The sequence below is a fragment of the Narcine bancroftii genome, chromosome 4, assembly GCF_036971445.1.
Source record: "Narcine bancroftii isolate sNarBan1 chromosome 4, sNarBan1.hap1, whole genome shotgun sequence".
Lineage (NCBI taxonomy): Eukaryota > Metazoa > Chordata > Chondrichthyes > Torpediniformes > Narcinidae > Narcine > Narcine bancroftii.
The window spans coordinates 13452811-13467951 of NC_091472.1; the positions used below are offsets into that span (position 1 = coordinate 13452811).

Sequence of the window (15141 nt, forward strand, 5' to 3'; positions counted from 1 at the left end):
CTAACAGGAGTACAAGGACACCTCCCCTTCTTGTTACTGCCCTGTACAGGGTAACTCCCTACACATTCCCATCTCATGATGTTTTACCTTACAACTCTTACAAGGACCCGCACACTCGTGTTAACTTGCACCCAAACTGTGGGACCTGCTGGGGAAGGAAGGGGCTCAGTGGAGTGGGAGGCAAGAGTGGAGGATTCCCTGCGAGCTAGACTCAGAGGGAATATGCTTCCTGCGGGGATTTCAGTCTTCCACTCTGGGGAATACGGAGGACTGTGGTTCTGCTCCAATATCTTCGTACACTGGGATACCCTGGCTAGCCTCAGGGGACACAGTGTCCCGTTTCCTGAGATTCTCACGAACAGCGTCTACTGAGGCGACCACGATCAAGGCTGGGAGCAGAAGCATCGTCAAGTGAAGGGAGGAAGCGAGCAAGAAAAAGCCCACTCAGACTTAAATATGCCTCGCTCTGCTGTGCAGGAGCCAATGACTGGAGCCAGCCAATGGCAATGCATGCTCAGGCTTGTGGGCCTGGTCAGTGGGGTGTGGCTTTCGGTAAAAGGAGATTGCTGATTGGCCAGCGGTACATTGGGCCAATGGGCCTGTTCCTGGTGTTCAAGACTCTGATGGACCCCCTGAAGACCTGGCTTTGATACCCGCTAACATTCACCTAGAAAGTTGGTGTAGAACCATTGGAATAGGAATAGCCAATTTGGCCGTTTGCACCAAAACAATTCCACGTGATCTTGACTGACCATCACATTCAGAGCCCTGTTCTTGGTTTCTATCCATTTCCCAATCCCTCCATCTCGAAGAACTACACCCAAGACCATATTGAGTATATTACATTTTTGTCTCCAACATTTTTCTGTCCATAGGTTGACCAATGTCTGGGAGAGGACATCTCTCTACATTTCGGGGCGGCAAGGTTGGCATAGTGGTTAGTGCAACACCTTTACAGACCCAGCGATCGAGGCCCTTGTTTGAATCTCATGTGGTCTGTAAGGAGTTTATATGTTCTCCCCTGTCTGCATGGGTTTTATCTCACCCTCCGTAACCTACCGCGGGTATAGGTTAATTGGGTGTAAATTGGGCAGCAAGGACTCATGGACCAAAATGGCTTGTAACTGTTGTGTCGAAATTTTTAAAAAAATTCACCCTTAAATAGGCAAGCCCCTTCCTTCTCCATTCAGAGAGTTACCCCCCCACCCCCATCACTTCTCAGCTTTTTTTTCTCTTCGCCCTCCCACCTATATCCACCTGTTACCTCCGATTTCAGATCTATTGTCAGACGACATCACGTACAACTCTGATTCTTTTGCCTGTGGGCCAGGCAGAATTATTACTTATTGGAAGAGCAAAAAAAGCTAAATAGTGTATTCATGTAAACAAATAAAGAACTGTAAACAGATAACGAATGTAAACAAACTGACTGTACAATATTGAGTCCCTGATTGAGTTTGTCATTGAGGAGTCTGATGGTGGAGGGGTAGCAGCTGTTCCTGAACCTGGTGGTGTGGGGTCTTGTGGAACCTGTACCTCTTTCCCGATGGTAGCAGCAAGAACAGACCGTGTTAGCTTCTGACACTTCCTCCCACCTCTCCTCTCCTCTCTTTCTCCAGCCTTTTTATTAAGGCTCCTGCCTGCTTTGACAAAGGGCTCAGGCCCAAAACATTGGTTACTCTTCACTTCCTATGGATTCTGTGTGACCTGCTGAGTTTCTCCAACACTCTTGTGTATTCCACTACAATCAGAATGTCCTCAGACTTTTCTGTTTAACTCTGGGGATTTTTTAATGAATGTGCTTCATTCCCTTTCGGCTTATTTTATTTTTCATCAAGCTTTTTCTCTCTCTTCCTCACCTTCATTCTATCCCCTTTCTCTCTTGTTTTCCTTCTCTCTCTCCCCAATTTACTCTCCATCCAAATCTTTTTTCTCTTTCCCTTCCACTGCCTCTTTGCCCTCTCTCACCACACCCGTCTTCTTGCTGATCCCTCTCTCCCTCCATTTCTTTCTACACCGCTCTCTCTCTCACTCCCTCTCGCTGTCACTGTCTCTCGCTCTCTTGCACGCTTTCCCTCTCTCTCTCTCCCTTTCTGCATGAGCATTTCAAAGGCTGTAATTCTAGGAAACTAAATACACTCTCATCACATAATCACGATTAATGGCTTTGTTTTTTTGGAGATGGCTGAAACGAGATCTTAGTGATGTTCTAAATTATCAATGACCATTGTATATCTTCAGGACAGTTTCTCTGACCCGGAGCCATGAATCAGGAGTGTCTAGACTGGGATGCTTTGGCTATGCATTAGTCAATTCTTAAAGTGGATTCGGGTCATTGCAAAACTATAAACAAGACCTAGTGAAAATAAATCACTTTACAGGCTGTCTTCTCGGGGGTAACTTCATCCTTTTTTTTCCATCTCATTGAGTAGTTTCATCTGGGGAAAGAGATTGATAACAGTTAAAATTTCTGAAACAATAATCTCCCTTGAATACTCTCCCCTGGTCTCTCAACTGTACACACCCGGGAGTATTGGTGTCCTGCAGATAAATGCGCCATATCCCATAATCTCCAGTTTGCTAGTCACCGTGGAAACTTCAGACTTGAGGAACTGAGTTACAGGGGAAGGTTAATGAGGTTAGGACTTTATTCTCTGGAGCACAGAAGAATGAGGGGAGATTTGATAGAGGCATTTAAAATTATATGGGGCATAGATAGGGTAAATGCAAGTAGGTTTTTTTCTCTGATTTCAGGTGAGATAAAATAAATGAGGAGATGGGTTAAGGGAAAAAGTTGAAAGTGAATATTAGGGGGAACTTCTTCATGCAGAGAGTGGGAGTGTGGAATGAGCTGCGTGCTCGGTTTTGACACTTGGTCTAAGATGGGGAGGAATTTCTTTAGCTTGCGGGTGGTAAATCTGTGGAATTTGTTGTGACAGGTGTTGAGGAGGTCATTTCACCTTGGGTCTATTTTAGGAAGAGGTTGCTAGGTTCTTGATTAGCCAGGTATCAAAGATTGTGAGGAGAAGGCTGGACGTGGGGCTCAGTGGGAAAATGGATCAGCTCGTGATTAAATGGCGGGGCAGACCTGATGGGCTGAATAGCCTATTTCTGCTCCTTTGTCTTATGGTCCCTCCAGTGTATCCTCCCTAGGGTGTGGAGCCCAGAACTGCCCATTCCGAACCACTCTGGCCCCATCCTGGCTCCTGGAACATTTTCCACACCGCTGCAATGCCAGAGAAACATGCTCTTGGTGTGTTGGAGGGTGAAGAATAGGAGTCCTGCAATGGAAAGCCTCTACCCCACTGCCCCCCTCCCCCCACTTGGGCCTGACACGCAGTTGGATCCTGTCAGATGGGTTCTGCAGTGGGATGGTCCCTTGACTCTTGAGTCAGTAGATTATGTGGGTACTGGGCTCCTTATGCGACATGAGGCCAAATTCTCGGCTGACATTTCTGTGCAACCCTGAGTGTGTGCCACACTGCCAGAGTATTAAATTGTATTTATAAATTTAGACCTACAGCACAGTATCAGTTTCAGCCCGTGCTGCCCCTAACACGCAATTGACCTACCCCCACCCCCCCATATGTTTCTTACGGTGGGAGGAAACCGGAGCCTCCAGGGAAAATCTATGCTGATATGGGAAGAATGTACAAACTCCTTACAGACAGCGTGGGATTCCGCCGCTGGTGTTGTATAGGCGTTTTGCTAACCGCTATGGTAGCCATGCCACCCAAACTGACGACAGAAGTTTATTATCAAGAACAGTTTCTGGGAACTGGAAGACTCCGACACCACAAAAAACACTATTGTAATGCCACTCTTTCCTGTACTTTGGTAGCTGTGAATATTTATTTTCCATTTTTGCATTTATCATCTTTTAATGAATTAAAGTCAAGTTTATTATCATCTGATTGTACAAGTACAAGTCAATGAAACAGTGTTCTCTGTGCAAAACACAGGGACACACAACCAAACAACCAATATATATGCAGGACAAGTAATTAATGTATACAAACAAATAAATATTGTTAATTAATAGTAGAGTTTTGGATGGCGGTTCCTTTGTTCGTTCAGCATTCTCACTGCCCATGGGAAGAAGCTGTATCTCAGCCTGGTGGTGCTGGCACTGATCCTCCTGGATCTCTTCCCGACGGGAGCAGCTGAAAGATGCTGTGTGCAGGGTAGAAAGGGGTCTTCAATCATTTTGTGCGCCCTCTTCAGACAATGATCCCGCCAGATCACATCAATAGGTGGGGATGAAGACTTCATTTTCCACTATTGCAGTTTTTTTTTCCCCCATGAAGTAAATACAACTGCATCAAGTTAAGAATTTCGGTGTAAATGTACATTGTACCATGTGTATGACAGTAGGCTCATTATCATTATTTCCCATTACGATCAGAACTGACCTAGCACTTGTAAAATAACATTTCTTCTTCCTTCATTCAAATTGATCTCTCATTATACCCATATTCCTTGGATTGTGGGTAATCCTGCTGGATTTAGCATGTGGATAGACTTGCGAGATACATGGATAGGTTTAGAGGGATATGGGGCAGGTGTGACATGTGTGGGAAGGACATTTTGGTTGGCACAGCCAAATGGGTCAGAAGGGCCTGTTTCTACCCTCTAGTATAGCCATTCTCAGCAGGGTGGGAGGGGGGCAAAGAACTAAAATCATAAAATAATTAGATGATATTTTTGAGGTCTGTAGGAGAGGAGCACAGAAGAAACCAACTGCTGCACAGGGAAGGGGACCCATAAACTCTGAGCAGAGTCCTAGGAGCCAGAGAATAGCTGCTCCAGGATTCTGAGCAGAAGCAGGTAGCAATGTTTCCCAGTGGAAAAAATCCAGTGAGTGGATGATAGACTGCAGATTTGTATTCAACTGCAAAGCCGCTCGGATAGACTTCCAATGGTGTAAGAGGCCTCACATCAACACTTGTGTCGTCACATTGCTCAAAGGAAGAACCTTGTCAACTTAGAACATGGAACACTACAGCACAGTACAAGCCCTTCAGCCCATGATATTGTTTCTCCTACCAAAAAAATTGCTAAACTCTTCCTACCTCGCAACCCTCTATCTTTCTTTCATCCATGTGCTTGTCTAAAAGTCTCATCAAAGCCCCTAATGTTTTAGCCTCCCCCATTACCCCTGGCAAGGCTTTCCAGGCATCCACAACACCCTTTTGTATATATAAAAAAACACCAGGTGTCTCCCCTAAATTTTCCTCCCTTCATTTTGTACTTATGTCCTCTGATGTTTGCTATACCTGCACTGGGGAAAAGGGTGCTGGCTGTCTTACCTTATCTATGCCTCTCAGCATCTTGTAGGCTTCTATTAAGCCATCTCTCATGCTTCTTTGCTCCAAAGAGACAAGTCCCAGCTCTCTTCATCTTGCCTCATAAGACATTTTCCAATCCAGGTAAATCTCCTCTGCACCCTCTCTGTACCTTCCACATCCTTCTGGTAATGAGGTGACCAGAACTGAACATAAAAATATTTCCAATTAACATGACCTCTCGACTCTTGAACTCAATTCCCCAACTAATGAAGCCCAGCATCCCATAGGCCATTTTAACTATCCCATGAACTTGCACAGTGACCTTGTATGGATTTAGACCCCAAGGTCCCTCTGTTCTTCACACAATGTTAACCCTGTACTCAGCCTTCAGGTTTGACCTTCCAAAACGCATCACCTCACACTTATCCAGATTGAGCTCTATCTGTCTATATGCTTTTGTAACCATCCACACCATCCAACCTGTCATCATCTGCAAACTTACTGACCCATCCTTCCACTTCTTCCTCTAGGTCATTTATAAAACTTATCTTTGATATTTTATTTTGTGTAACCTGTGCTTTCTTGCCTTCCAGTCACACCTGAGAAAGCAGGATGTGGGGTTGAAAGTTCACCTACAACACCTGGACCAACAGATTAGTGAGCTGAAGCTGGATGTCAGCAAAGCCTCCTCCGAGCAGCTGGAGAGCGACAGCAGGCCAAGTTCAGGTGAGCTGGTGCATCGCCAGGCCCTTGACTTTGGAGGCAGGCAAAGTGTCATCGGAACAGGAAGGACTTCACTACTGTGGGTCTGTGGTCCTCCCCTGTCCCTTGTCCCACCATTCCTGTGGGCCTGCGTTCCTACCCCTGTGGGTCTGCATTCCTGCTCCTCCTCCCACCATTACTCTCGGCCTGTGCTCCTCCCCCTGCCCTTCCCCCACTACCCCATCATTTTATTTAGGCGCCTGTTTGCTCATTTATCAACGAAGGGCTCAGTCCAAAAATATTAATTGCATGGCTGCTACATAAGCATCGCTGTGTGACTTGCCGAGTTTCTCCAGCACTTTTATGTATTGAACTACAATTGTAGCGTCTGCCGTCTTTCATGTTTAACTCACCGCTGTTAAAGTTCTGTTTCCATTGTGCTCCTTTGTCACCGATGGGTCTCTTGACTGCCCTAATGCACATCGATCACATTTTAAAATCTTCTCAAGAAAGATCTTTTGTGGTTATTGCTTCCATTTGCTGGTCAAACATCTATCTAGTGAGGCACTGCCTCAAGAAGGCAGGCAACATCATAAAGGTTCCCCATTACCCTGGTCATAACCTCTTCACATTGCTACCTTTGAGTGGAAGGTACAGAAGATTGAAGTCTAGCACCTCTAGGTTCAAGAACAATGTTTATTCCAACAGCTATCTGGCTCTTGACCCCTCCCTGTACTACCCTAACCCTGATTGTAAACAACTCTGGGATTGCAAGCAGATCTGCTGTACCACTGAAACCTACTTTGCACTAACTGTAACTTTAATATTTTTCAATCCTTTTATATTTATTATCTCATTTTTGTCAGCATATTGTGGTCATTTAGTTTATACTGCTGTTGTTGGTGTATCTTACTTGCTGCAGCCACGCAGGTATGTAAGAATGTTGGTGCATCTGTACATTGTACTTGTGTGTATGACAATAAACCCTCTTTACCACGTTTGGAGCCCTTCCCAATACCAGAATGAGTTATCGGCTTACCATAGACCAGTGGTTTTCAAACTGCCCCTAAATTCACATTCCACCTTAAGTAATCCCTATGCCATTGGTGCTCTGTGAGCAGTAAAGGATGCTTAAGGTGGGATGTGAGTGGGAAGGGAAGGTTGAGAATCACTGCTCTAGATCCAATTGTTACTGAAATATTTTGCGTGAGAAAAATTGTCATTGGCCCATTTCCTTTGGAGTTCTGAAACCGTGCACATAACGAGTCAATTAGGGACGATTAAAACAGTGGTTTTCAAACTTTTTCTTTCCACCCACATACCACCTTAAGCAATCCCTTACTAATCACAGAGCACCGATGGCGTAGGGATTACTAATGGTGGAATGTGAGTTTAGAGGAGCAGTTTGAAAACCACTGCTAGATCATTGCTTTGTACAAATTTTAAAAAAACTTGTTTTGGGGTATGAACTTCACTGCCAAGGTCAACATGTATCAGCTTCACTGGTTGCTGGTGAGCTTAACACCAACTGTAACTCCAACACCACTGCAAATCACTTTTACTGACCTGGTTCTCTCGCCAAGGGTCTGAATCTATTGTGATACTGGACAGTGCCTTTTGACCTCTGAGTGAGGTGGGGCGGGGGGTATAGGAAGGGCAATGCTGTCAACATGGCCCATAAGACATCCAACAATAAGTCCAGTGAAGAGTGGGAGCGCTTCACCCAGACTAGGGGAAGAGGGTGGGGCCGCTGCAGGGAATAGAATGACTTTCATGCTTTAAGGAGATTCCATGAAGGGAACTGGGAGTGAAAGGCAGAGTTGAAGTACGTCTGCACCCAGTCAATGGTGCAGTGGTGATATTGGGGTTGGGGGTAGGCTAAATACCAACTCCTGTGAGGATGATGTGTTGGCAGAAAAGCCCTTAGAAGCAGAAATAGCCCATTCATCCCATTGGACTCCCTACCATTTAATCATGAGCTGATCCATTCTCCCACTCAGCCCCACTCCCTGGCTTTCTCCCCATAACTGATGCCCTGGCTAATTAAGAACCTATCAATCTCTGTCTTAAATGCACCCAATGACCTGGCCTTCCACAGCTGCCATTGGCAACAAATTCCACATATTTACCTCCCTCTGGGTTGAAGAAATACCTCAGCATCTCTGTTCTAAGCAAATTCCCTTCAATTCTGAACTTGTGCCCTCGTCTTAGACTCTCCCACCATGGGAAATAATCTTTCTGCATCTACTCTGTCCGTGCCTTTCAGCATTTGAAATGTATCAATGAGATTGCCCCTCATTCTCCTGAATTCCAACGAGTACAGGCCAAGAGCTGTCAAATGTTCCTCATTTGATAGATAACCCTTTCATTCCTAGAATTATCCTTGTGAACCTCCTCTGAACCCTCTCCAAAGTCAGCACGTCCTTTCTTAAATGAGGAGCATAAAACTCCAAGTGAGATCCCACCAGTACCTTATAAAAGCCTCAACACCACATCCCCGCACTTGTATTCTATTTCTCTTGAAATGAATGCCAACATTCCATTGATTTCTCTAGATTTATGCTCCAACTTGCCATTTTCTATAATGAGGGTAATCCTCTCTACCTATCTCATTCCATTGCTTGTCCTGTCTTGAGTACAATTCACCACTAAATATGACCTGTGGCATTGAGTACCCTATTCCCTTCACCCTTTGGGTTACACAAGTTACTGCTGAGTTACTTCCTGGATTCCTTGAAGACGGTGCTGCAACGATAGCCTCCTGCCATTCCCCACAGATAGCCTCCTGCCATTCCCCACAGTCAAAGTGAGACAGGGCTGGTGAGGAGCTCCAGGTAACAGTTCAGACCAGTGGCCTGGTTTTTTTTTTTTGGAAAACTGGAAATGGATTTAATTGAGAGGAAGGTTGGGATTGGAGGAGACGTGTTCTTGATGGTGCAAGTCGGGCCCGTTTTCTGGAACTCACATCCTGACAGATAGTGAAAGCAGATTCAAATATGGTTTCCAAATGGAACTGATGTTTGAAGGAGAATGGGTTGGGAATAGGTCTGACTTGTTGTGAGCTAGAGCAGGCTTGTGGGGCCAAGTGATCACTTTCGGAGCTGCAATGTAAACCAGTTCTTTGAAAAGGTTGCAATTTCTGTGCTTTATTGTTATCAGATTATCCTCATTCCCTCCTGGGTAAATATTTCTCTTGGTCAGGGACTGGACTTCCTCTGTGCAAACCAGGAAATTGCACTGTGCTGGTGGATCAAGTTTCCAGTCCCACTGAGGTTAAACAATACTGTCTCCCCGTTTGTTCTATAGACCTCTGTTGTTTTGAATGGCAGGCTTCGTGGACATGTGTGTCAGAGTGTGTGGGTGTGTGTGTCTCTGTCTGTCTGCCTAGGTGTCTTTGTTTAAGCAAGTGTGTGACCGTGTGTTTGAATGTGTGCATCATTCTCTAGGTTTGTGCGTGTCTGAGTTTGTGTTTGAGTATGTGTGTCTGTGTGTATCAGTTTTTCAGCATGTGTATCTGTTTGAGTGTGCGTATCAGTCTCTGGGTCAGAGAGTGTGTCTGTAATTGAGTATGCATCTGCGTCTGTGTTAGTCAGTGTGTGTGAGTGCCTCACTGCTATCTGTGAACTCCAGTGCCAGCATGTCCATGCCCTATCCTTACTTCAAGTTCTCTTGGTTGATTTTCAAACCCTGTCGATCCTCATCCCCTCCCTCTGCCACTTTGGTTAAGGTAGTGAGACGGCAGCACCAGCAAGTTGCCCAACATTCCTTGGATCAGTCAGTTGTTCCTTCCCCTTCATTCAGCAAACTAAGGTAGGCCCTGGGCATCACTGTTTTCACAGGACTGATCATAACACTTGGTGTTAACTCCAAGGTCATATCGAGTTTAATGAGCTGGTTTGAGCTGATGTTCAAAGATCTCCCAGACCATATTGAACCGAGAAGGAGTGGATAACACCCTCTTGCCTTAACTCTCCATAAGACATGAGACAAATTGTCCCTCCTCTCCCAATAGTTTTATATTATGGGACACGCTAAAAGCCTATTTAAGGGGACAAATAATCCGATACATAAAAGGTATTAAGAAGAAATACATGGCATAAATAGAAGTACTGGAAATAGAAATTCTGAAATTAGAAAAAGACTTTCAACAATCTGGTTCCAAGGAATTATATATTGATTGTAAACAAAAAGCAATACACTTATGGAATTTAAAAAAAAAAGTCATTTTAAAAACTAAACAAAGATATTATGAATTGGGAGAGAAGGCACACAAGTCTTGTCCTGGCAACTGAAAACAGAGGAAAGTTCGAGGACAATTAATGCAATTCAAACTGAAGTGAGTTCAGTCTCATCCCATCCAATAGAAATTAATGACACATTTAAACATAATGGAATCACCAGAAGACCTGACCAAGATTGATGATACTTTTGTCCAATGTTGAACTGCCCAAACTTGACCAAGAGATCAAAAAAATTTGGATCTTCCCTTTACTCCAAAAGAAATTGAAAAGGCCTTGGGCACACTACAATCTAATAAATCACCAGGGGAGGATGGTTTTCCTCCTGAATTTTACAAGGAATTTTAAGGATTTATTCATCCCTCTCATGGATGTAATTGACTTAGCATCTAAAACTCAAACTCTCCCTGAATCATTCTCTACTGCCATAATCACTTTGATTCATTAAAAAATATAGAGATCCATTGAAGTGCTCTTCATATCGACCCATTTCATCATTATACCCAGATTATAAATTGATCTCTAAGGCCCTGGCTAACAGGCTTGGCCAATATTTGTCCAAATGATAAATCCAGACCAGAGTGGCTTTATTTTTAAACATTGATCAGCTAACAATTTGTGTAAACTCTTTAATATTATCCACTATGCAAAATCTAAGACTGAACTTAGTATTGTTGTAACTTTAAATGCTGAAAAGGCATTTGATAGCCTGGAGTGGCCATGTTTATTTTAAGTCTTTGCCAAGTTTGTGTTTTGACAGTTGTTTATTAACTGGGTAGAAGCCCTCTAGCCTAAACCCCAGGCCAGGGTCACCACTAATGGACAGATCTAGACAGTGTTTCCCTTGATTGAGTTAACAGGGCTGCCCTTTGTCTCCAGGACTTTATGTCTTGGCTATTAAGCCCCTAGCTGAAGCAAATAGACAGGATCCTGATATAATGGGTTTCAAAGTAGATCAGACAAACCATAAAATTAACCTTGTGGCAGATGACACAATCTTGTACTTAACAAACCCTGTTAACTCCCTCACCAAATTACAGACTTTATTAAAAGCTCCAGGATACAAGGTAAACTGGGGAAAAAATGAAATTATTCCACTAAGAAGTTTTGGCTACACTGAATATCAGCGAACAACAGAATTGAAGGGGATGTGAGTAGGTGGGTGAGTGTGCCCATTACTCTAATGGCAGAATTAACTGCGTTTATATATAAAAAAAACGAACACATTACCGAGGTTGTAGTATCTTTTCCAGTCCTTGCCCATCCTACTACCCCAAACTTTTTTTTAAAATCCCTCAATTAACATGTTGGACAATTTGTATGGAACTGTAAAGTACCCACAGTATCTATGGAAAAATTAACATGGGACTATAGATTAGGGGCCATTCAGTTACCTAGTTTAAAAAAAAATAGTTTGGCAGCTCGAATATTTTTTTGAGAGTGATGGTGTTCCCTCCTGGACACACATTGGATTGTACTCCCTGAAAGAGAAAATATGCAAATGGTTTTATTTATAAATGGAACTCCAGGATTATTATCCAACAGGATAGACACGATTAAAATATGGTGTGAGAGTCGTGGAGGTTCTGGACTGAAAATGGGACTATCACCAAAAGCACCTCTGAGACCAAATGAACTCATACCAATGACTTTAAAGAATAAAATTCTGAAGTTTTGGCATCATAAAGGGATCCAACATATAGAAGACTGCTACGATAAAGGACTTTTTAATGTCATTTGAACAATTGAAGAGGAAATACGACTTGCCCAACAAGACCTTCTTCTGTTATCTTCAGTTAAAATCTTTTCTTAAAGCCAAATTGGGCCCTGAAATGACTTTACCAGTGCTCACTGAAGTTGAGAAACTGGTTTATGAAGGAAATGTGTACAAATTTATTTCTAGAATGTATTTCTTAACTGATAAATGAGGGCCCAAAGGCTGGTTTGCACAATGGGAGTCAGATTTGAACATAACAGTTGATGAACAGCTCTGGTCAGATTTAAGTCAAGAAGTTTGTTAGCCACTTAATGCCCGGTACAGATTGGATCACTATAATTTCCTCCAACAGCTGTATCTCACCCCACAGAAGCTACATAAGTATAAGCCTGAGTTGTCAGAGATGTGCTTCAGATGTGGTATGGAAGTTGTCTCCTTTTTGCACTCTACCTGGCACTGTACAAAGGTGAGGCCCTTCTGGTGGGACCTCTCTGACACCTTGGGTAAGATCACAGGAGTCACCTTCCCATTAAATCCTGAGCTTTGCTTATTGGGGAATTTCACAAGTGTTTAGCAGATCTTTAATTTCCAAATGAAATGTATAGAAATTGCTTGGAAAAGTATAGCAGTAACATGGAAATCTGATTTCCCCTCTTCCTCATTGATGAACAGCTGTATTCTTCTTGAAAAGATCACATATCTTGGAAAAGGATATATTTTGTCAGCCTTATCTAGAATATGTGGGCACTTCACTGACACCACTATAGGGATCTGATCATTCCTAGTTACCTAGAAGGCCTCTTTGGCAATCTGTGTCTCAATGTGTTTCACTGTACGCACGGACAATGGGGTTTTTCCTTTTCTTTGTTTAATTGGGTTTACATAGAAAGGGTAAGGAAGTGGGGTTTTCTCGGTGTTTTGTACAATTGTTAAATATACTTAAAAATGAAAATAGCATATTTAAAAAATAAATCAAGATCCCCGATTTTCCTGGAATTCCCGAGGTGACTGTTCTTGACACTTTTTTAGATCCATAATCTTCCCATAAAGGCTTAATATCTGCTGATTTGATCTAAGATTTGTCCCCCCCAGTTAAAATCAAGAACGACTGGGAGCAGGATTTGAATCTTTCATTGTCCGATGAGGGTTGGGACTCCATTTTGAAATGGATTAACACAACTTCCTTTTGTGCACGGCGTTGTTTACTGCAATTTAAAGAGAACATGTGTCTAAAGTTAAATTGACTCGTTTCTATTCAGATACAAATCCTCCATGTGAAAAATTTAAAATTGGTGATGCTTCTTTATGTCCTGGACCTGCCCTAGCCTAGAAGATTTTTGGAAAGATGTTTTTCAACCATTATCGGTAATTCTTAAGTTAAAATTGGAGTCTTGCCCTTTAATTTCTCTTTTTGGATCACCTCAAGATGGTGATGTTTTACTGACTTCAATTCAAGGCCGAATTTTATCTTTTACTTTCTTGATGGCCAGATGTGCAATTTTGATTAAATGGAAAGGTAACACTCCTCCTACACATGTACAATGGCTAAGGGACATTCTGTCTTAACTCTAGAAAATAATTAGAAATGCTATCAAGGATTCAAATATTAAGTTCAAAAAGACATGGGGCCCATTCATGGACTATTATCATAATCTCAAGAATTAATTTTGTTGTGGAATTTTGGCGCCGTGCTGTCCCTCTCCAAGTTCATATCACTTGATTCATACACGTCAACTTTTAACCTAGCTTAAAGGAAGGGGTTTTGAAATTTTTTTTTCTCTTTTTCCTTGTTTTGGGGGTTTTTTTTGTTAAATTTTACTTTTTTTTTGTCACGATTGTGTTCCGGATTTCCTTTTTGCAGCACATAGTAAAACCAATTAAACAGTACAATTATACAGTAAAATATCAATAAAAATATTTTAAAACTAAAAAGGCCATAAGACATAGTAGCAGAAATAGGCCATTTAGCCCATCATGTCTGCCCTGCCATTTAATCAAGAACCTATCAATCTCTGCCTGAAATACAACTACCTGTAGCTACAAATCCCTCTGGCTAAAGAAATTCATCCCCATCTCTGTTCTAAGTAGACACCCTTCAATCCTGAAGTTGTGCCCTCTTGTCCTAGACTTTCCCACCATGGGAAACAACCATCTACTCTGTCCATGCCTTTCAATATTTGAAATGTTTCAAGGAGATTCCTCCCCCCCCCCCTTCTCCTAAATTCCCTCGGAGTAATTTCGTGGAATCATCACTGTGAACCTCCCCTGATCCTTCAGTAACATCGGCACATCCTTTCTTAAATGAGGAGCCAAAAACTACTCAATACTCCAAGTGACGTCTCACCAATACCTTTGTTTGTTCCTTGATTAACCCCAGTGACGTTTCAGACTATCTTCCAAGGCTGGAGTCCATAATTTTTCCTAGACATGACGACTCCCCACAATAACCTCCTTATCTCCTGTCTAAGTCACAGAAACAAGGCATGGAAGGATTTGACTAATTGTACTGTGTTTATGAACTGACAGATTGCTTTGGATACAAGAACCTGCTTTATATCCAAGCTCCATGTTCTTGTCGCTGTCGACTCTGCTCTGAAATTGCAAATGAGATGGTGGTGATTCTTGATCCAAGATCTTCCCAAGTCAACCTTTCCTGGTCCTCACAGTTCTCTCAGTGAATTTCAAGACTTGTGATTTTTAAATCTGTCACCACTGACTCACTGACCAAGACTAGTTTTTCTCAGTATGTTGACAAAGATTCTCTAGGCAAACAACTTCGACTGAATCACCTTCACGGTCAGAGCACTACACCAGCCCACATCTCTCTCTGCCCTCTCTTTCGTTTTCTTTTCTCTCTTCCCCTTTGTCTCTCTTTTTCTTGCCACCACATCTCACCTTTCCCCTTCCCTATTTTGTCTGCTTTCTCCACTCTCCAGATCACTCTTTGTCTCATTCTCTCTCACTGTTTTTCCCTTCTGTTTTCTTTATTGGTCTCCTTTCTTTCTTCTTTTTCTCTCTCCCTCTTTCCTTTTCACCGCAACACTTTCTCCCTCTCTCTCCCCCCACCCCCTTCTCTCATTCCCTCTCTCCTTTCTCCCTCTCATTTCCCCATCCCCTCTTTCTCATTCTCTCTCCCTAACCCCCTCTCTCTTTCCATTTCCCTCTCTCCTCCTCTATCCCTCACACTTGCTCTTGC

General features: G+C 42.9%; 1 protein-coding gene across 1 annotated transcript in view; it reads left to right on the forward strand.

Annotated features, from left to right (window-relative positions):
• The window catches only part of LOC138759784 (dapper homolog 2-like), a 34244-nt gene that overhangs the window by 14099 nt on the left and 5004 nt on the right, over positions 1 to 15141 (forward strand). Inside the window, exon 2 of the mRNA XM_069930371.1 lies at positions 5882 to 6014. Within this exon, the coding sequence (XP_069786472.1) occupies positions 5882 to 6014 (133 nt within the window). The remainder of the gene's footprint in view (positions 1 to 5881; positions 6015 to 15141) is intronic.